This window comes from Salmo salar, chromosome ssa02, assembly GCF_905237065.1.
Source record: "Salmo salar chromosome ssa02, Ssal_v3.1, whole genome shotgun sequence".
Classification (NCBI taxonomy): Eukaryota; Metazoa; Chordata; class Actinopteri; order Salmoniformes; family Salmonidae; genus Salmo; species Salmo salar.
In genome coordinates this window covers 32,791,119-32,813,291 of record NC_059443.1, presented here as the reverse complement: position 1 = coordinate 32,813,291, position 22,173 = coordinate 32,791,119, and the positions used below count along the sequence as shown (strand labels likewise).

The window sequence follows — 22,173 nt, the reverse complement described above, 5'->3', positions numbered from 1 at the left end:
AGACGTCTAGATGTGCGCCTTGTATAACGTTTCTCATATACGAAAGGAATTCATCAAAAAGGCAAACGGATAAATTACGTTTATTTTGCATAAAATATATAACTCTTGTACAGGTATTATTACCGTTCATATTTCCCATATTGTGCCATACATGCACAACTCACGGAATTGAAAAAAAGTATACAAAACATGTACATTCCTGGACTAAACCCCAATTGTCTGTTTATAGTATTTATACAACTTTTGCCACACTAAGAGACTATGTTCCCTAGTCCCTCAATAGTGCATTTGAGTTGTAACTAAGACAAAGGGTGTATTTATTTAAATAAATTAGTGATGTACAGTTACACAGTGCTCACTGTTTAAAATTGGTTATGGTAAACTTGAAAAGCTGCCATCTTTCGAGCTGCTGGTGTTGCTTCAGCTCAGTGAAGGTTCAGGTGATTATGATATGAGTTTATTAAGAGTTCATATGCCCTAAATGTTGCTTCCAGATTTCACCAGCCTTGAACTGGTTTCTGGAATAGTTTATATGTGGTATGCATATACTGCAGTCACAAGTATCCTCTCTGCTCCTCTCCTTTGAAGTGTCTGAACTTGGTTCTGTCCAGTTCAGTCCTGCTCCTTGTCTGTGACTGTTCAGTGGTCATAGTTTCGTCCTCTAAGTTGACCTGGCAGGCAGCGGTGTGGAACAGGAGCATCAGGTCCAGAAACCGCAGACACCTAGACAGGAGAGCAGTAAAGCAGTCAGTGGACGAGGGTTCATTTCACAAGCCAAGACTTTTCAAGAAGTGCATTACTGTTGGACCTTTTATAGTTCGGTTACAAAAAACAATCTTTACCTCATTGGGTGTCTTATTGCCTGGAAAGTACTCAGATTGGCACCTAGCTGCTGACAGGTGGTTAGAATGACACAGTCAGCCTCACTGTAGCCCAAAGAGGATTATCACTCATTAACAAAAACCTTTTAAAACAAAGACCAAACATTTTCAGGCTCGTCTCTCTCACCTTGTCCAGAGTATGACCTTCTCCCCACTGGCAGTGAGGGAGATGTTTTTGGCACACACTGGGGGATCAGAAGAGGGGTTGGTACAAGGCTGCAGAGGGTTCTCCATCTCCCTGCTAAAGGGTGTTGGGGGGCCATCAGACACCCCCGAGCCTTCTCCATCCCCCTTACTCCTCTTTGGCGAGGGGCTATGTTCTCTCCCCCATCCTTATCCTCCTCGTCATCCTCCTCTTCCTTCTCCTCAGGGATGGGGAGTGAGCCTTCCTCAGGACCCTCCCATGAAGGAGCTCCTTGCTCTTCTGAAAAGCATAATGGTTGTTTATCTGCAACGTGTAAAAGAGTTTAAAGGGGGGCTGAACTTCCTGATTTGGCTCTAATATTTTGGCTTCTTCAGAAATGCAGCAGCCATGACTGAAGCTAAACGAGAGTTGTCCAACCACCACAGACCACTTGTATGGCGCTGTGTAAGCGAGCGGTTTGCTGACCAGAGTGCCCTATGGTGGCTGTGGGTTATGGTATTGGCAGGCATAAGCTACGGACAATGATTGCATTTTGTTGATGGCAATTTGAAATCACAGAGATACTATGACGAGATCCTGAGGCCCATTGTGTTATTCATCCGCCACCATCACCTCATGTTTCAACATGATAATTCACAGCCCCATGTTGCAAGGATCTGTACACAATTCCTGGCAGCTGAAAATGTCAAATTTCTTCCATGGCCTGCATACTCACCAGACATGTCACCCATTGAGCATATTTGGGATGCTCTGGATCGACATGTACAACAGTGTGTTCCTGTTCCTACCAATATCCAGCCACTTCACACAGCCATTGAAGAATGGGACAACATTCCATAGGCCACAATCAACAGCCTGATCAACTCTATGTGAAGGAGATGTGTGGCGCTGCATGAGGCAAATGCTGGTCACACCAGATACTGACTGGTTTTCTGATCCACACCCCAATTATTATTTTTTTTTTAAAGGTATCTATGACCAACAGATGCATATCTGTATTCCCAGTCATGTGAAATCCATAAATTAGGGCCTAATAATGTTTTTTCATTTGACTGATTTCCTTATGAACTGTAACTCAGTAAAATCTTTGAAATTGTTGCATGTTGCGTTTATATTTTTGTTCAGTATAGATAAATTGACCAGGTCTTGTGTCTTGAAGTCATCTAGGCTAGCTAGTGCTAGCCAACTTATTTCGCTATTTAACTTCAGCCGGCTGGTGTGCGACCGTGGCAAAATTGGTTTGACATTGATTAGCCTCTCTGGGGCTAGTTAGGGACAGTCAATGAATTACACAATGGAAATGGGACAATATTTTTACATTGCACATCTTTTAGTTGTCTCATTAAATGCTTCCAATATTTGTATATGCAATTCTAAAATGCATAGTTGGTTTATGTTTTTAAGTCAGAAATTTGTCAGCATTGACAAACATTTTGTCCATGTACATTGTCATTTACTGATGGTCCCCAACTAGCCCCATAGAGATATTGAATGTCAAACCAAATTGACCATAGGCATTAAAATCAGGTCGCGTGCAGCTGCGCTCCGAACTGATGATTACTTGGGTGCTGTGGGCAGGATTGAAATAAACCCAAACCAAGGAAAACAGTACCCTTCATTCTGTGACATACAATTCTTTCCTATCATCTCGCAAATCTCAGTTTTGGACAAGACTGACTTTATGAGTCTTATCGATGCCACAATGCAGTTTTCAAAACGAGAAGCTGCTTTTTAGGGGCTCATTAAAGTTTTGCATTCTATAGGCAACAATGTATTTTCAGCCATATTACTTATGTAGATCGGTTTTGCTTTTGACCAAATAATGACAACAACCTTAATTCATACAGTAGTGCAATTCTTACCAGGATGTGGACTGTTGGCCCCACTGTCGACTTCGTCTTTTACTTCAGCGTCCACCTCTTGCTCTTCCTCCCTCTCCTCCTCCCCGCCTGTCTCAGTGTGGAGGTTGGCTGTGGGGCTGGTTGCCGTGGGGTACAAGGGGTCAAGGCTCTTCATCGCCCTGGGGACGCCATCGGAAGCCTGAGAGAAGACTGCATGTCACATTCTGTCATCTCCATAACTCTCACTCATTTTATTCATAGTTTAGAACAACAAAACACTACAGTACGGAGGCTACCTTGTTGCCGTGGCAGCGAGAGCATCCTTTCCTCTTGTGTCTGCGAAGCTTGGCATCATGGCTGGCCCCATGACAGAGGCAGAAGCAGTCCTTTTCTGGCCAATCACACTCCTGTGAAGGAAGACAACCAGCCAAATCAGAATCATAATTGCAAATGCAATTAGAAATCAACAAACTACACAGTTCACATATCCTCAAACCTTGTAGATGCCATGAGATCCCATCTTCCTCCTCCGACTGCGACCTTCATTGGTGGAATATCTTCTTCCTCTAGATCAGGGAGAGTCACTTCGTCAAAACCACCACTTGCCCCTCCCCCTGACCCCAAGCCAACACCCTCACCTCCGTCTATTCCGCCCCCTGCCTCCTCTGGCCAACAAGCCTCCTCAAACTGCCCTGGACGGGCTGAGGGTGGGCGGAGCTCGTCAAAAAATACCCAGAATTCCCTTTGCAAGTGTGTGTGGCCTTTCAGGAGGGAGGACATCTGTGCTTTAAGCTGTAGAAAACAGGTGGATAACAATGGTGATTTAACATTGGTTTACTGTGGTGACAACTAATGTAAATGGTGTAGGAAACTGGCATACCTCCTATGCTGGCAGGACTGAGGCCAGGTCCCCCCTGCAGAGCACGTACGATTTTCTGGTAGTGAGACAGGTTTTCCCCAAAACTAATCTCCAGCTGCCTCAGGAAGCGTCGACTTCGCTCAAATGTCTGCTGCTCCTCAAACTGGACAGGACATAAAACATCAAAGTCGAAGAGTATTAATGGCTTTTTCAGCAGTGAGAACTTTGCAGATTCACTACAATGTGTTATGCTACAAGACAATTCATTTTTGCTCAACATAATTATACATGAACGCTCTGTTACATTGGGCCTGATACTTAATAAGCACCTGAATAAGCATCTATAAAAATATCCAATACGAAGTGATAAGCGGCTGTGATGTCATCCTTACCAGGGCACACTCCAAAGCCTGCTCCGGGAGGAGGAAGGCCGCAAAGTCTCTGAGGAGGTCTGGCCATTCCCCCAGGACAGGATGGAGCTGGGAGAAGAGCTCCACTGCGCTGCACCCCTCAACCCCCTGCTCAAACTCATATAGCAGCCCTAAGAACTCCTAAACCTTACCAGGTACGCCTGAAGGGCTTCCCGCACCTGAAGGAGGAAGACAGGTTCGAGGGTTAAAGTTGACCCTTTTTTTATTAGATAACTGCTACTAATGCTATGCAACTTGTTGTGAAGTATGTCATTTAGAGTATGCTACCCGAAATCCAAAATCCACTTTACAAAAGGCATCCACCTTACCCTGTTCAAGTAGGCCTGTGCAAAGGCGATGTCCTTGCTCTCTCTGAGGGGGTCGTTGTCTAGAATGTGGTCGTCATAGAGCAGCAGCAGCTTGGACGTGTCCTTACTGTCCCGCTCCGGACCACGACTACGCCTCAGACTGCCTCGCCCTGAGGGTACCCAACCACAGGAAAAGAGAGAAGATACAAAACGAGGATTCTAATTAGTACTCATATGGAAGTGAATACTTAGTAGACCTTTTCTGAGAACATTAAAACATTTTGTAGTGGGTCTCCATCACCCCTAGACTGACCTCTGCCGCATCCAGCTCCCTTCCCACTGGCTCTGGGGGTTCCCTCCCCAGCGGGCCCTTACTGACCCTGCCGTCCCCAGACTCCAGCTCCTCCCCTTTGGTGGGCCCCTCCTCCTCCTGGGAGTTCTGGGAGACTGGGGAGTTGGGGGAGTTTGGACAGTTGTCCTCCTGGGAGTTCTGGGAGACTGGGGAGTTGGGGGAGTTTGGAGAGTTGTCCTCCTCAGAGACACACAGCCTCCCCTCGGAGGCCAGCCATGTCAGTTTCTTCATGGTTTCCTGTGGGATGGATGGTGTGCGACTGTTAGCAGGTTTATGGAGAACTAATGAAGATAATATTTATTACTTTCTAGATATATTAAGTTAGAATGTTGTAAAAATAGAAACATTTGCTAGCTGTCTGAACAGAAAAATGAAAACTTAAACTTTTAAATCACGTACCTGCAGCTCAGGCACTGAGAGAACAGACTCCTCTGAGGCTGATGACATCACTTCATCTTCATCCTCAGTAAGGTCATCAAAGTTCTCCTCCTCCCCTTGCCTCTCCTGCTCTCCATCACCATCCTTCTCTCCTCCTCCATTCTGTCGTCCATCTCTTTCTCCTTCTTCCCTCTCCACCCTGCTCTCCGTTTCTCTCCTCCACTGTCTCCTTCTCTTTGGTCACCCTTTTCTCCATCATTCTTCTCTCCTCCTCCAGTTTGTTCCTGTGCTCCAGTCCTTCCACTCAGCATGCCCATGCCATGCACACCACAATCTTCCTCCCTTCTCTCATCCTCTTCACCACGATTTCCCTCAGGAGGTATGTCAGGTATGTGCGTTGATGTAGCTGCCATGCACCACCTCTCTAGCCCCACCTCTCTTCTTCTCCCCCTATCCTGTTCTTCTCCACCCCATCCTCCATCTCACCAACCATCATTCTCTCCAGGGCGTCAGCATGGCTTTCCAGGCTGGAGCAGGGGCTCCCAGAGGGCGACTCAGTGTCAGAAGAGGACCCTCCTTCTCTTCCAGCTCCCCCTCTTCCCGTAATCCTTCCACCAATCGGTGGAGCTGCTCCTCTAAACTCTGCCCGGACGCATCTCCACTGGTCAGAACACTGTTGCTGGGCAACCGGACACCAAGTGCCTGCTGGTAGCCCATTCTGCCATTAGGTAAAGTGGTGAGTGGCGAGAGGCAGGAAGGTATGCCATTTGTTAACCCAATAATATTGTGTTGGGGTGCAGGCGACAGACCAAAAGGGAGGCTTTCAGACCAGTGAAACCCATTCTCTGAAGCATTGGATGACACGGACCCATTTGAGACCAGGCAGTTTTTGGGCACCCAGAGCATTTGTGTAGAACCATGGGTCGCAGTTTGTACCAGTACATACGGGTCATTCTTAGGGGCTGAGAGACTCTGGATGATTGACGGAGACATAATAGCATGGGAGCTGCTAGACTGGAGTGTGAAAGCGTCTGTATTTGTAGCGTTCGGAGTGTATCCAGGTTTTGGGAGTAGGTTAAGGATGGGTCAAACCCAACTTCATCTTTGACCTCTGCATGGATTGGTTGCCCCAGGTCGCTGTTCTGATTGTCCAGGGAAGGGTTCATAGGGCTGGTTTTGATGCTAAGGGGAGGAGAGAGCGTATGAGAGAAGAACACAGGGCTAGACTTGATCTGGAGCCTGCTATCCGGGGGTGTGGGGGGATAGTTCTGGGAAACTTACAAGCTGGGTGGGGCAGGCAGGAGGGGCCTGGGCAGAGTATGGGCGAGAGCTACTCTGGTCCACCCCTTCCCACCAGTCTGAGTGTCCTGGTGGGAAGGGGTGGAGCGTGAGGGCCGCTTGGCCAATCTTGGAGCAGCACAGGCACGACGGGCAGAGTTAGTGACCAATGAGGGAGTACCACCATTCTCTGCTGGAAGAGCAAACACGGGGGTGGGGGTGATGGCTTTGGGGTAGCCGGCTGGATGGGTAGCAGTTTGTGAAACGGTGCCCGGGGGTGTTTTTTTCTCTGTTTGATTAGACCTCGTTTGCATCACACACGCTGTGACCACGCCCTGACCAGAGAGAGGGGGTTCCCATCGGGATGGAGGGTAAGACCTGGACCAATGGCACTGCTCCATGGGCAGGAGTGACAGGAGCCTGGGAAAACGGCAGGGCCCTTCGGATTGTAGTGCTTGGGGCCTTGGCCAATAGGATGACACCTTGCAAGGGGATAGGTCCAGGAACATCTGGAGGGGCTTTGGCTAGGGGCGTAAGGGGGGCAGAACGGGTAAAAGCGTAGAAATCAAATCAAATTTATTTGTCACATACACATGGTTAGCAGGTGTTAATGCAAGTGTAGCGAAATGCTTGTGCTTCTAGTTCCGACCATGCAGTAATATCTAACAAGTAATATAACCTACAATTTCACAACAACTACCTTATACACACAAGTGTAAAGGAATGAATACAAATATGTACATAAATATATATATAAATATATAAATGAGTGATGGCCAAACGGCATAGGCAAGATGCAGTAGATGGTATAGGGTACAGTATATACATATGAGATGAGTAATGTAGGGTATGAAAACATTATATAAAGTGGCATTGTTTAAAGTGGCTAGTGATACATTTAATTACGTCAAGATGGCAAGATGCAGTAGATGGTATAGCGTACAGTATATACATATAAAACAAAATACTGCATAGTTTCCTAGGAACGCGAAGCGAGGCGGCCATCTCTGTCGGCACCGGAAGAAGGGACGAGGTTTAGGGGCGATGGGTGGCGCTCGCCTTTGTAGTTCATGCAGGGGTGTAGGCGCAGGGTGACATTCCTAGGGAGAGATGGGGGATATCGCGTCCCATTGGCGAACGTGTACGGCAGTGCTGGAGGAGGTGAAGGTATTCTGGGTGGGGATTTCCCATGTGGTTTATTATACTCCCTCACTGCCCTGTGGATGAATGGTAGACTCTTCTGTAGAGGAGAAACAATTTACATAGGAATTAGTACGTATTAGTAGTAACGGGGAAGTAAAATGGAGAATGACACATTTTCTCTGATAAGTAAATACTGAGAGTGGTGGTGGGTGAGTTTCGTACCCGTAGCCAGTTGGGCATGACGGACATCTCTCTCCCCACTGGGGGGCGCTCTTCCCCTGGCATCACCCTGCCACAGGTCTCCTACATGGCAGGAACTATGTTGTGCTGACAGTACAAATGAGAGAGAAGAAAATAACAGAAAGCCCAACATGGCAGCAGGTGGTTACATCAAGGCATGATCAAAACATTTAGAAAGACTGTGATAAGAATCAATGAGTTGTGAGGTCCACACCTTGATAGCGTTGTCAGATGCCTTGTGGCCACACAGCTCCTTGACACGGGAGCGTAGCTGGTCCTGCTTCTTGGTACGGATGAGGTAGCGACACATGAGCTGGTAGGGGAGCTCTGTCTGGCTGAAGTCCTTCAGCCCCAGTACAATGAGTCTGGAACAAAAATCCACATTGCGAGTAAATATCTAGTCTTTAGTCAAACATTCAACCATGCAAAGAGGGATTTGATGCTTGGTTGTAGCAGTAAAGATGACATAGGCCCTCATTGTTCCACCTATGTCGGTGAACGGTCATTGAATGGGTTTGAGAGAGAGAGACCCTCTCTTTTCAACACGGGTTAACACCCCTTCAAGTGTTTATATTCAGCTCAATACTGAGCAGGCACTCACTGACATAAAATACTCACGTTAGGCATAGTCATTTTTGACCAGGGACTGTGTAAATGAGGATTGTTTTTGAACAGGTTGCTGTTGTTTATGAACATGAGCTCCTGTGGAGTTTGTCTCCCCACACAGGACGTGCTGCATGTGTAAATGTGTGTGTGTGTGTGCACGTACCTGTCCTCTCCGCGTGTGTAGAAGTTGTTCTTGGTGCGTGGAGGGTGCGGTGCAGTGTCCAGGCTGCAGTGGGGCAGGAGCTCTGGATAGAGGAAGACGGAGCAGGTGGCGAGCAGCCAGGCCGTCTCAGCAGGCAGCAGAGGGTATGTACACACTGCAGGGACAACCAAATACTTTCAAGCAATTCACAAAACCCACCCTCTGACACATAGATAACACAAAACAGCTACACACACAGGCTATCGATACCATCTTTAGTACATACAATTCAGACTCTCACGTCTTTACATATGAACCACACACACACCAGACCTCCATGTTCATTACCTGGCAGGGGGGGGTTGGAGAAGGAGCAGATGGCGAGACAGAGCTCTCCTGCTCCTGGACCAGAGACAGTGCCCCCTGGAGGTTACAAGCCCTGAAAATGCTGCTGAAGCCTGGGGCCGGACTGACCTGATCGCCTCACGCTGGGCAAACGCCTAGAGCTCCTCCTGGGAGGAAGGCACACAGAGACTAGGACTTGAAAAGGGTATATATAGATAGAGCGAGCCTCAGTGACTCACCAGGTATTGTTTGGTGGTGTGGGCCTTGTGGTGCAGGGCAACTTCAGTTCCTCAATTAGGTTTTATGAGCGGGCCAACCTACCTGTTGGACTTGCTGCCGCAGCTGGAGTTTCTGGGTGTGGTCGAGCGTGAGGGCGGGGCAGGGCAGAGGTGGTTGCAGTACCATGGGGGGGTGATACCATGACAACGGGGGTGGAACGGCCAGGAGTCTCATGGAGAGCTCTCCGCTGCTGCAGAGCCTCCATCTGCTCCCTCACAGTACACCACCTATCTGTTAGCAAGTGGCTCCTGAAACCGGCAGAGGTCGGGAGGGGAAAATAATAATCATATTGATGACATAATAATACATTCAATTCTTATAGCACTTCATTGCATAAATCATCTGAGTGCTTTAAAGCATAGCAATTTACAAAAACATCATTCATGTGAAGGAAGGTCCTGAGAGGGTGGGGAAAGTTCATGGCTTGAGTGGTCAGAGAAAGATGGTCGTAAGGGGAGAGCAAGAAAATATAGCAGGCAGGCAGCACAGAGTCATCAAGGTGTCTCACTGTCCCTCCCGTCTGTGTGGCTTCTCCATAGTAGGGCTCGGATGAAGTTTGAGCTCAGTTACTGCAGTTCATGGACTCCGTAGTAATGTTAGGTGTAGCTAGCTAGATACTCCTTCACTACTACCAAAATGAAGTACCCATTGGGTGAATCTAAGACAGACATGTGGCGCCAGAAAGCACACCACATTTCAATAACTTAAGAGTAGCCTTGTAGGGAGTAGTCCTCCCTTCGATCCTCATCACTGCAAACCGTCTTGCTTTCAGGCTTCTCTCCATCCCAAACATCTGGACACTGGCTGGCATTTGAATATGGTCATTTTGCAGACTTTATCCCCCAAAATATCAGTACATGTGGCCCATGTGGGAGATGGGACTGAAGAGAGACTTGACTGGAATTATCCTCAACAAAAATATAAGAACTCAACATTTTACTGAGTTACAGTTCATAGAAGGAAATCAGTCAATTTAAATAAATTAATTCTGCCCTAATCTATGGATTTCACATGACTGGGCAGGGGCCCAGCCATGGGTGAGAATAGGCCCACCCACTGGGGAGCCAGGCCCAGCCAATCAGAATACATTTCCCTCCACAGACAGAAATACTCCTCAGTTTCATCAGTTGTACAGGTGGCTGGTCTCAGACAATGCTGCAAGTGAAGAAGCCAGATGTTGATGTCCTGGGCTGGCATGGTTAGACGTGGTCTGCGGTTGTGAGGCCAGTTGGACATACTGCCAAATTCTCTAAAACAACGTTGGAGGCAGCTTATGGTAGAGAAATTAACATTCAATTCACTGGTAACAGATCTGGTGGACATTCCTGCAGTCAGCATGCCAACTGCACGCTCCCTCAAAACTTGATATCTGTGGCATTGAATTGTATGGCAAAACTGAACATTTTAGAGTGGCCTTTTATTGTCCCCAGCACAAGATGCACCCGTGTAATGATCATGCTATGTAATCAGCTTCTTGATATGCCACACCGGTCAGGTGGATGGGTTATCTTGCCAAAGGAGAAATGTTCACTAACAGGGATGTAAATAAATTTGTGCACAACATTGAGAAATAATTTTTGTGCATATGGAACATTTCTGGGATCTTTTATTTCAGCTCATGAAACATGGGACCAACACTTTACATGTTGCATTTTTATTTTTGTTCAGCATATGTTTGGATTATGCAATATTCTGTTTAAAATGCTCTACAGTCTACACAACGGGATCTGACGGAGGTTCGTTTGCGTAGCTCTATGTACTTTTGTGCACTGAACATTTGGAACGTGACAAAAGCATAGCCCCGCTTGTGTAGACTGAAATCACAGTGGAGAGACTTAACCCTCTCTACCCACCTCTATTATCCTCCTCTACTTTCCCTAACGTTGCTGAGTCATTAGTGGTTGCACTGTCACAGAGCCCTGACTCCATAGTGTGGAAAAACCTGTGTCTCTCCCCACGTCATACTGCCTCGTTAACGTTTAGAGACACCCATTACAGCCAGGACCAGGACACAGTGATGCAAACGTATGCGTGCGTGGACAGTTGCTGGAAGGAAGTAAAGCGCTCTCTGCTCCTGTCAGTTCAGAGAAGTGGCCTGAAAACAGCACGTCGCACACACAGAGATCTCTCAGACGTCACAGTTCAAACATCAAAGTGGGCACATGTGCCAACCAGCTACTGAACACCTGGCGCACTGGAAGTGTGTGTGAGACACAAAGTGAGTTTGTTAGCGGTGTGTCTTTTGTTAGTAAGTGTGAGTTGCTGTAGCTCCAATGTGAGTTCTGTGTGTTAGTGTGGATTGTACCTCTACTGTGAGTTCTGTGTGTTAGTGTGGCTTGTACCTCTGCTGTGAGTTCTGTGTGTTAGTGTGGATTGTAGCTCGACTGTGAGTTCTGTCCACCTCATGACACTTCAGAGGAAGAGAAAACACCAGAGCATTTCTCTGCCTCCCTACCCAAGCAGATACAGCACCCCTCCGCTGCTCTGTCCCGAAGGGAGGACTTGGTGTGTGTGTACGTAATTTCAAGTAATTCCCATAATGTCATAGATGGATAGGCTCAAACGCATGAGCGGCTGCAGTCACGTATCCTGCAGTTGTTCATAACACATACGACAGTTGGCATTTTAAGCGCATCTCAAAGTCTAGTTTCTTCCTCTTGTTGTTTGCTCTGCAGTAAAAGCTCTACATCTTTATTAATATGAGGTACTGGGTTGGTGGACCAACTCAGTGACATAGTGGTTAGTGTCCACCCTAAGATCGGAATGTTGGGAGTTTGATCCCCAGCCGAGTCATACCAAAGACTGTAAAAATGGGAACCAATGAGCCTCTGCTTGGCACTCAGCATTAAGGAGATAGATTGGGTGTAAGGCCCTGCGATAGACTAGCATCCTGTCCAGGGGGTCTACTTGTACATCAAGCTGCCTCATGCTATAGAAACAGGAGGTCTGCTCCTACAAGCTGTTCCGACTCAAGGCTACTTACATACTGGGTTGGCGGTATACTTTTTGAAAGCCCTTTCTTTCCCGAGAGAAATAAGGAAAGGGTCAGGGTGGAATCATACCGACTGGCTTGTGGAACGTTGAATTGCGGAGCGCTCAGGGGTGGAGCAGCTTCCTCCCTCTCTTCATCTTCTTTGTGCCTATCGTCATCCTGTCCATTCACTATTAGCTCATCATCCTAGAACTGAAGAGGTAAAAAGAGCGAGATTCAGAAAGAGAGATTTTTTTTAAGAAAGAGACTTGCAGATATGATCCCATAATCCTCCTCACTGTCTCAAAGCTCCTCCACTTCCTTTTCTGAGAGAGGAAGAAAGGACATAGGTTGGTTTATTTTTTCCTTAAATTAAACAAATGGAATTTACCAGGCCCCTATATGTCTGTCTGTGATTAGGGTTGATATATGGAAACATTATTACAGAGAATCACTGGTGATGCGTCCGGCCCGGTCATTCCTGTAGTCCTCTCGGTCAGGCTCATCCAGATCCTCCAGGAAATTATACTCTGGGTCGTCATCATCATCACCCTCTTCTGAGAGAGAAAAGAGAAGGCGGAGGTAGCGAGAGACACACAGAAACATTTATTTTAAACTATTTCAAAGTGAAGAAAGGTAAATGGCCTAAGGGTAAAAGGGCTGTCAACACACACAACCATAACGAGTGAAGAAGAAGCGGGAGAGATGAGGCAGAGTGGGGGAGACAAACAGGAGCAGAGCAGTGGGGGAAAGGTCAAAATGAGCAAAACATGACAGAGCAAACAGACAGAGAGCAATTAAACCAGCTACACACACACACCTCCCGTAAAACATGTACACACACACAGGTTAAATGCAGCTCCATCTGTCTCCTACTGCCTGCTTGACACTTTTCAGTGTTTGGAGGAGTGCCAACTTTTTGGTGTATTTCACTAATAAAGTATTTGCTCCAGAAAAAATGAATCCATGGCCCATTTTTGAGAATGATGTGTTCCTTAAGCAACAGCGTAAAATCCTGTTGCATCGGTTTCTACATGGTTGGACCATTCCATTTCAATAGTACACTGCCCATCCTTGAACCCTCCCTCATTATCCCTTTCTTTGAATCCTAACCGTCATTCTCCATGTCAGATGTCATGAGGCCCTGCAGCCACTCGCGGTCCTCCAGGGCCAAGCTGTAGTCGTACATGTCAGGCGTGATGTCAGGGGCATGTAGCTCCGCCTCCAGCTTGCCCAGGGGCACGTTCCTCAGGATCCGTTTGGAGCGGGTACGACACGCCACCAGGCTAAACCCTGCACCTCCAGTCAAAGGCTGGAAACAGATAGATGGAACCAATGAAGAAAGATATTCACATTGACTTTGGTCCTGATATGGCTGAATAGTGTCCCGATAAGAGTCTGGTGATTTCCTGGTATAGCTGAATAGTCTGCTAGTATTCATGGGTTGCACATTTCATCACAATATTGTTTTGAACGTTCTCTTGAGGACTGATGCCCGAATGAACGTTCTACTCAATGCATTGTCAATAGTGGTGATGAAGATTTCATCAAAGTGCATTACAGTGGCTTGAAAACACAGTGACAATTCAAAAGGAAGCAAATAATTAGTAGGAAAACCTTTTGTCATAATTGTGACGTCGCCAGATTGACTTTAGATGCCGTATAACTTTAGCTAGCTAGCCATGATTGAGGGGACAGCACTGAATTTTAGCTGGCTATTTTTGACAAACTTTGCTAGCTAATGCAAACATAGCCCTATCTCTAAAGTAAGTTTGACGAGATTATGATGGAAAAGTTTTTTTCGACTCATTATTTTTCTACTATAGCACTGTCATTCTATTTCCAAGCCACTGTAGTGTAATTAGCCGCCGTCCAAAATGACTTGGCATCAGTCGGGCACAAATATGGCTGCGGCGTCTGTAGAAGGTTCATAATAATGGCAACGACGCGACTAAGTGATGGAAGTGCAACCCATTAATAGTTAAACAGTTTCAATACCTGGAAGGGTTCGGTGCAGATGGGTCTGAGTTCCTGCTCTTCCTCCACTGCGTGAAGCTTCTCCAGGAAGGTGCCGTCTTGGGCCCTGAGGGGCCGGGTGGGGCCAGTGGAGGAGGGGGCCCCATAGGAACAGTCTCCACCCTCAGATGTCTGGGCTACCTCGGCTTCTAAACATAAACCAATACCAACATTACAGTAAACTCTTACTCATCCAGTGCACATTGTAAACATTAACTCAGTCAGTTAACTCTGACCCTGTATATAGTAGGTTTACTTCCTTCTTATTTCTATTTCTCATGTGTTTTTGTTCTACCTTAAGTTATCTTTAGTATTACATTTGTATTGATTACTGCATTGTTCGGTTGAGAGCTGTCAAGAAAGGCATTTCACTGTACTTGTGACAAAAATTTTGCATTATTTCCCCCCCAATCATTTCGATAACTTTCAATCAAATGCCAAATGCAGAGGTGCAGTGTGTTACCTGTCTGAGACTGTCAAATCTGTCTTCACACTCAGTGTCCAGGGGTCCTGGGCAGCGCCCCTCGGGCACACTGTGGCAACGAGCCTGTGCTGTCCACGTCGCTCCAAAACGTCTGAAACGACAATGTCACAGGCATGACATTGTAGTCACATAGCACACCCTTTTGACTGATTGAACAAAAATTAATTGACTAACGGAGCAGAGATGGAGCTCTTCCTCACCTCCTCTGCAGTCTCCTCATCGGGGCAGTACTCTTCATCAGAGGAGTCCTCCTCCTCCTCCAGAGGGATGTCTACAAACTGGGGGGGCTGGGGAGAGGAAGTAGGGAGCGAGATGAGAGGGAAGGAGCGAAACAGAGAGACAAAGCAACAGACTACACACAACAGTGAGGAGTAATAAAGTATTTCACATGACACTAGCACTTTGTGTGACAGGGACATACCTTCACTTCAAGGGCCCTTTTGATAGGATAAATATTCCAGGTGGGGATGCTCTGCAAGAGGAGAGGAAGCCGCTTTAGACTATTGAGATGAATCCAGGAAAGGATATTAAGAGGTAGCGAGCTGCAAGTTGTGTTACTGGAAACCCACCACCCCCTTTTCTACCACCTCCTTCAGTCTGGAGCGGGTCATCTTGGGCTCCTGAGGGATGCAAATAGAAGATAAAAACATTGAATTCAGGCAGAGAGAGAAATCATTAAAAACTTGCAAGTGATATTAGCAACCAATTTCTGAGTTGTACTGTCAGTATAACTTGCTGTAAGTTGACGCTCACAAATAGGGCTAGGTCCTGCGTCTCCTGGATGGCTGCTTTCATCATGGCCACTACATGCTCGTTGGTTATCACCTACTGAGGGCAACATTCACAGGTGTCAGTCAAAAATGTTCAACACTAACATTAGTACTTAGCAGTTAGCATTAACCCCTCTTTTGACCGGATTGAGACTCCAGGTAACTCACATGAAGGATGGTCCGGACATTGACGGAGGTCAAGTTGTGTTGCTGTGACTTCCTCTCCAGATCCATATCCAGCTGCTCAAACTCATCCTCATCGCTGTCACTGGATGAATCTTCTGATGACCTTTTTCCAGCCGCGGAGTGTCCCTCTTCCTGCCCATTGTCTAAAGCGCTCTTCCTCGTTGTCAGCCTCTGGCCCCCAAAATCCTCTCCATCTTCAGACGGAAGTAAGTAATCAAAACAGAAACCCAATTCTCATACACTAGAAATCTGGTTCAGTGTTTCCAAAATGGTGGGTATGCCCACTTCCTATAGAGCAGGTATAAGCAACTCATGAGGGGCTGCAGTGGCTCACGGGTCTGAATAACAACATCCATACCCACACACACGCAGTCAGAGCCAGCCCTAGACTTTTGGGGGCCCTACGTGAAATTGTTGGGAGCAAAACCTTTTAGCGGCCCCCCTCTTGACAGTGGAGAGAGCTAATTTCCTGCAATTCCACACATTTTGCCAAGGGGTTGGAAAGCAAGTTTGCAGCAATTCTACATATTTTGTCATGGGGCGAAGACAAGATTTGGAAATTTAATAAATAATTTCATGCAAATGTAAAAAATAAATGCCATGGGGCAGAGAAAAAATAACTGCAGCTTTACAGCTAATTCTAAGGTGAAGAGAAATGATTGCAGTTTTGAATATGATATCTGAGTGAGAGTGACAAACAAAATATACATTGCATTGCTTGCTATTTGGGGTTTTAGGCTGGGTTTCTGTATAAGCACTTTGTGACATAAATACATTAGATTTTATTTGAATAGGGGCCCCCAGGTTGGTAATTTGACCATGATTACTACAAGTTAGATAGCTGGCTAGAATAACTTACAATTTAAAAAAAAGAATTCTGACATGGGCTAATTGAGTGAGTGACATAAGAGGAAAAACTGCTGATGCACAACCAAATGTTCAAAGGGCAGAGAATTGTTCTTGTCTATTCGGCGTGTCACAAGAAGCAGAGTTGAGAAGCTCACCTAAGGTGATTACCAGGCCCAGTTCTGTATCCTCCTCCTCTGCCTCGGAGGGGCTGGGAGATAGCTGGCAATCCTCCCCATTCTTAAGCTGGCCTGCAGCAGACACAATACAAAGATTTAACAATGAGATAGGAGATGATCACATTCCCACCACTGAAGCATGTAAAACCAATTAAATGCCCTTGCACACAAACTCCCATATCCCTTCATATCTCAGCAAAACACACTGTGTTACTTGTCATCCCTCTCTCTTCCCCATTCCCTTTCTCATCCCTCCGTACATGAAGCAATGGTTCTCTGCTTGAACCTGGGAGTGTCTCCTTTGTGACAGCCCATCTGGGACCGTCACCCCAATGCCCTTTCCCTTAGCAGGGGTGGAAATTGAGATATGTCTATTAACAGAGAGAGTGCAGAGTGGACCACCATTGGAGATCTGGGGGCACAGGTTGTCTCAACCCTCTTTAAGGCTTTAGAACACATGGGCCGTGGTTTTGGGGTGCTCGATTTGCGTTTCTGGGCTTTCATGCATCGAGGCCTGAATGAACACAACAGTTTAACGTTACAGTTACATGAGCGGGGGCTAACGTTAGCAGACAGTAAATTGTACTTTGTCATAGAATAAGACAATAGGATGAAATATTTGCAGTTGTTACTAGCTAGACAAAATGTATATAGCCGAGTAAAACAGCTAACGTATGTGTCCCATTTGTGTGCAATTCAAGCTACTATCTAGCTAGCTGTTTTTATCTAGCAGGCTAGTGGTGCCGCTTTCTCGGTTGCAATACAACAAGCACAACCAAGTCAACACAGCTATAGAAAACGTTTCTTATTAGCTAAAATAATCGTATGATACAAGTCACGCTAATGACCCTGAAGTAGTTGTTTTGGTAGCTAGCTTGTGTTGTTGTTGTTATTAGCTTGCTGACAAACGACGTATATTTTTCAACAAGTAACCTTGTGTGTTTGTGTGTTTAAAAAATGGACGCCCGACTTTCTAGGTCGACAGTACATTGACCTTTCAAATTTAGTAACTTTATTGGTGTCACTTACCCGCAAATAGGCATTTGGTGACATGAAAAGCTAGGGAGCTAAGTAAATCTCAAAAATAATTTACAGCGCCCTTTCCCGCGTGTCACAGATAAATCCATCCCCAATTAATTTCCCCATAGAATTAGAGATCCTACCTCAGGTACAGTGGGCCTGCTATCAGCAGTGAAAGGGTAGACTATTCAATTCACAGCAGCCTACAGTAAATGTTTGTGTTATTAACCACACACACAATATTTCAAGTTGATTCACCAGGTTGTTTTCTAACAGTTGTGGTTTTAATCAATGGAGGAAACATTGACAATTGCACGTACGCACACAGATTATTTATTATATTATTTGTCGTGGTTGTTTTTGTAAAACAAACAAACAAAATAACACAAAAAAAACTATATTTATATTATTTATTTGGAGGGATCTGGATAATCTTGCACCTTGATACCTGAAACAAATCATATGACAGCAAAGCTGCGAGATACTAGGAATGGACGCTCCCAAAGACTATTATATACGCACCTCCATTATGATGCATCGTTCCAGAATATTTGGAAAAGCACAGAATATGGAATAAACATAGCTACAGATCAAACCTAAAATAACTGTTTTATCAACAAACTTTAATTGAAAGCAATTTCAACATATAAATGCCTGAAATGGAAACGGTGAGTATTATTATTATTTGTATTCTTTACAATAAACAAGTTTAAGCTACTTTTATCCTAAAATGTTAGTCAAAGTGGACTGGTTTTGCCTGTTAAAGCCATTCTAAAAAAGTGCTTTAAAATGTTCAGTACTGGTCAAAGTTCACCCTCAGCCTTCCAAATCAAGATATTCATGTATTTAGTGTAAATTCAACCTGTTTGTAAACTCAGAATATTCTCTCGCTCTCCAATTTACAGATATCCATAGCATACAAGTCAGAGAACCCCAGGCTCCAAAGTGACAGAGGCCTAGAGGTCAAGTCTCTGGTGTCCAGTAGTAACAGCAAAGCAACACCTCCATCAAAGGGAAAAGCCACTCACAGGGCTACTGCTGACCTGTACCACGCCCCAAAGTTCCAAAAGGCTAAAGTCCTATATGAGTCCATCATGCTTGTTGACTCCAGCAACCGCAATGAAATCAGGATGATCGTGAGGATGATTGGCTTCCCCCTGACAGAGAAGCAGCTGAATAACATAAAAAAACAAGAAATACAATTATTGGAAGATATCAAAAAGAAAGAAATTAAAAGAAAGGAGCTAGAAAAGAAATGGAGCCAGCAGCAGAGGCCTAAATGGATCCTCAAGCTCATCAAGCTGCGACAGGGGAGAAAACCCGTCCATGGCAGCAGCGGACTGAAGACAACAGCCAGCCAGAGTGAAGGGGGCTCTGCCCGTACATCAGATAAGGCGACAAGCAACAAGGGGCAAAAGAGAACAGCCAGCCAGATGAAAGGAGAAAGCAGCTGTACCTTAGAGGCACCTGGAAGGGGACAGAAGAGAGCAGCCAGCCAGATGGAACAAGTAGAACTCAACTCATTCATACGCTTCTTCAATATACCTCCCAGCCAGAAGAAGTTGAGAGTCATTGATATTTACTCATATGTATTTGCACCCAGTCACATAGCCGATCACACATATGCACGCAAGAATAGTTCTTAACATAAAGATTGCAACAATATAAAGTTGGCACAATAAAATGTGACATAACAGTCATCAGTCAGTGTGTTTTGATTCACTATTCTTAGCTACAACAGCCAGAGAAAGCTTCCCTTTGGACATGTAATTGAGTCATGTAACCATCCTAGAGCTATACTGCTGATAAAATCTTCAACGCTTGACTTGACTGAAAGCATAACAAAAATGTTTTCTATATAATTTCTTAATACTGTACACATGGGAACTTGCAGCCACATATTTTAATTTCTCCTACTATATATTAGGAGAAAAAAGTATTTCTCTCTTTCTGTAAATACTGTAGCTAGTATCACTAGAGTCACTAGACAGATGGGTTACCTCCCACAATCTTACAATGTTCCAGCACAGTGCTGGTGCCCTAGCTAGGTCTGGGATTTTCCGTGACTACAAAATAGATATAACCCAGTTATGTTTTGTTTGTGCTCTATAAACCATTAAATCAACACAATTAATGGTTGAACGTTTTGGCAATCTTTTAGCCAGTGGAGGCTCATCAGAGGAGGAAGGGGAGGACCCTCCTCCTCAGTGAATTTCATAAAAATGTCAATTGTAAAACATTTAAAAAGTTATACTTTTTAGATAAGACTATACTAAATATAATCACATCACCAAATAACTGATTAAAACACACTATTTTGCAAAGAAGGTCTACAGTAGCCTCAACAGCACTCTGAGGGTACCATGGTGTAGCTGGAGGATAGCTAGCTTCCGTCCTCCTCTGGGTATGTTGACTTCAATACAAAACCTAGGAAACTCATGCTTCTCACCCCTTTCCATAGACTTACACAGTAATTATGACAACTTCCGGAGGACGTCTTCCAGCCTATCAGAGCTCTTGCAGCATGAACTGATATGTTGTCCACCCAATTAAAGGGTCACAGAATTAATCTCATCCCGAAAGCATAAACTACAGCTAGCACTGCAGTGTATAAAATGTGGCGAGTAGTTGACTCAAAGAGTGAGAAATACAATAGTTGAACAGTTAAAAAATTTATTTCTTCCAAAATGAAGGAGAAGCAAGAGAGAAATAGAGAGTATTTTTTTTTCAGTTTCAGTTTCACTGACTTAGCTAGCAAATGTAGCTAGCTAGTTTAGCCCACTGAAACACCCTGCTCAAACAGAAGGATGCTTTGTTAGCTATCTGACTATGACTTTCCAACACAAGACTGGAACTCTTCCAAGTCAAGGTAAACTTTTGGGATTACAAGTTTATTGCCACCGGGGCCCGCCAGTGTAACTGCTTACTGACTGTACACTAACGTTACTGCATGATTGTAGTGGGTTTACTAACACGTTAATTCTATTAGCTATGCTGACTATGATGTTACTTTAGCTAATATGGTGACAACGATGTAGGCTTTGTGTAGTGGTTTGTCTTGGAAAGGTTTTTGTAACCCGGGCACATACAGCTGATGTGTTGTGCATTGAAGTCCACAAGCGAAGGGAAGAGAAGGAATACAACGTGGTTGTTATGAGAGTGAATTGTGTTTATGCGTGATCAGGGGTTTATTCATTCCGCCGATTCTGTTGAGAAAAAAGTTTAAGCAGAAGCAAATCGAACAAAACGGGGATAAACAAACATTGTTTGCAGCTGTTGGACTAATGATTACACTCTATATCAGGCAAGAGTGTGCAAGGCGGTCACTGTCTGTCACCTCAAATTTGTCTCTCAACCTGTGTGCACCTACGTTGTAAACTTCATTCACAGGCTAGGTTGTAGCAACCTCATGATGGGTATAGGGACATTTTGAGTATCATGTAGTAGCCTAAACCTATCGATGTTACATTTTACTGGGTGAATGAAATATGAATGAGAGTCATCCAATATGCTGTAATAGAAATAAGGCCATGCTCATGAACAAAAAAATGTGTCCTCCCTCATCTTAAACGGCACTGACCGCCACTGCTTTTAGCCATTGTATAATAATTGTTTATGACAGTGTCATTGATGATTTGAATGCACAGAGGTGCTTATAAAGTTAACTTCAGTATGGCAACGGCATCTGTTAGCCAACCCCATGGGAGGAGTTCAGTTGTTGACTGTCTGAAAAAGACAGCGTATTGACGTCAGTAAGTAGGTGATAGTTCCTGAGAACCAATGATGCATGTGATTACCTATAATTTAAATATATGGGCACTGCTTTATGTGTCACTTCAGAAGCATATCTCCGAGAAATTGGACACTCCTTCATTACATATCTAGTCTGCAGTCGAATATGGTCCTAAAGTTTTACACTAAATCAATAGCAAAAGATTATCAAGTGTAAAACAATAAGCTACAGCAGGCCAACAGTGAAGTCTACTGGCTTCGATAACGCCTTCTGGATGTGCGTAAAAGTGTATGTGCGTAAAAGTTGATTTGCGTAAAAGTAATCGGATCCTATTCCGGAAAATCGAAAATGTCAACGCAACTGCGACTCCAACCGACCCAGACGGCTGCAAAGACAAAAAATATATATTTTGAGGACATGGTGATGACACCTGACCGCATCCCAAAGTTTACCATTCCGCCCCTGGGACAGGCACGATGTCTGCAAAATCCAAGGGACCGGGAAGGATGTGCGCTGGTCTACCCACGTCGCAATACAATTACACTGTTGCCGCGCTCCACATCTGTCTTCTGTCGAGCACTGAGTCACGCCGGACCTCTCCCGGAGTATCAGTACATGCCAAGAGAAGATTTGGTGGATCCAACGACACGGGCGGCAATGTCTCTTCCCCATTTACCCAAAATCACAACGCCATATGGCTTCCTCACTCTGGGCGAAAGCCCCTGCGTCCGAAGAAGGGAGTCATTGTTTTTTAAAGATGA

The 22,173-nt window shown here is 45.2% G+C and overlaps 1 protein-coding gene and 1 pseudogene across 1 annotated transcript; one reads left to right on the top strand and one right to left on the bottom strand.

The window, feature by feature from the left end:
* Nucleotides 1–64: 64 nt before the first annotated feature.
* On the bottom strand, nucleotides 65–17,784 carry LOC106579671 (GON-4-like protein; annotated as a pseudogene).
* A 377-nt stretch (nucleotides 17,785–18,161) lies between these two features.
* Nucleotides 18,162–19,325, top strand: LOC106580547 (uncharacterized). The gene is made up of 2 exons (XM_014161736.2): nucleotides 18,162–18,347; nucleotides 18,585–19,325. Exons 1-2 carry the CDS (start codon nucleotides 18,330–18,332, stop codon nucleotides 19,323–19,325), a joined length of 759 nt encoding a protein of 252 aa, XP_014017211.1. The 5' UTR covers nucleotides 18,162–18,329.
* Nucleotides 19,326–22,173: the final 2,848 nt, after the last annotated feature.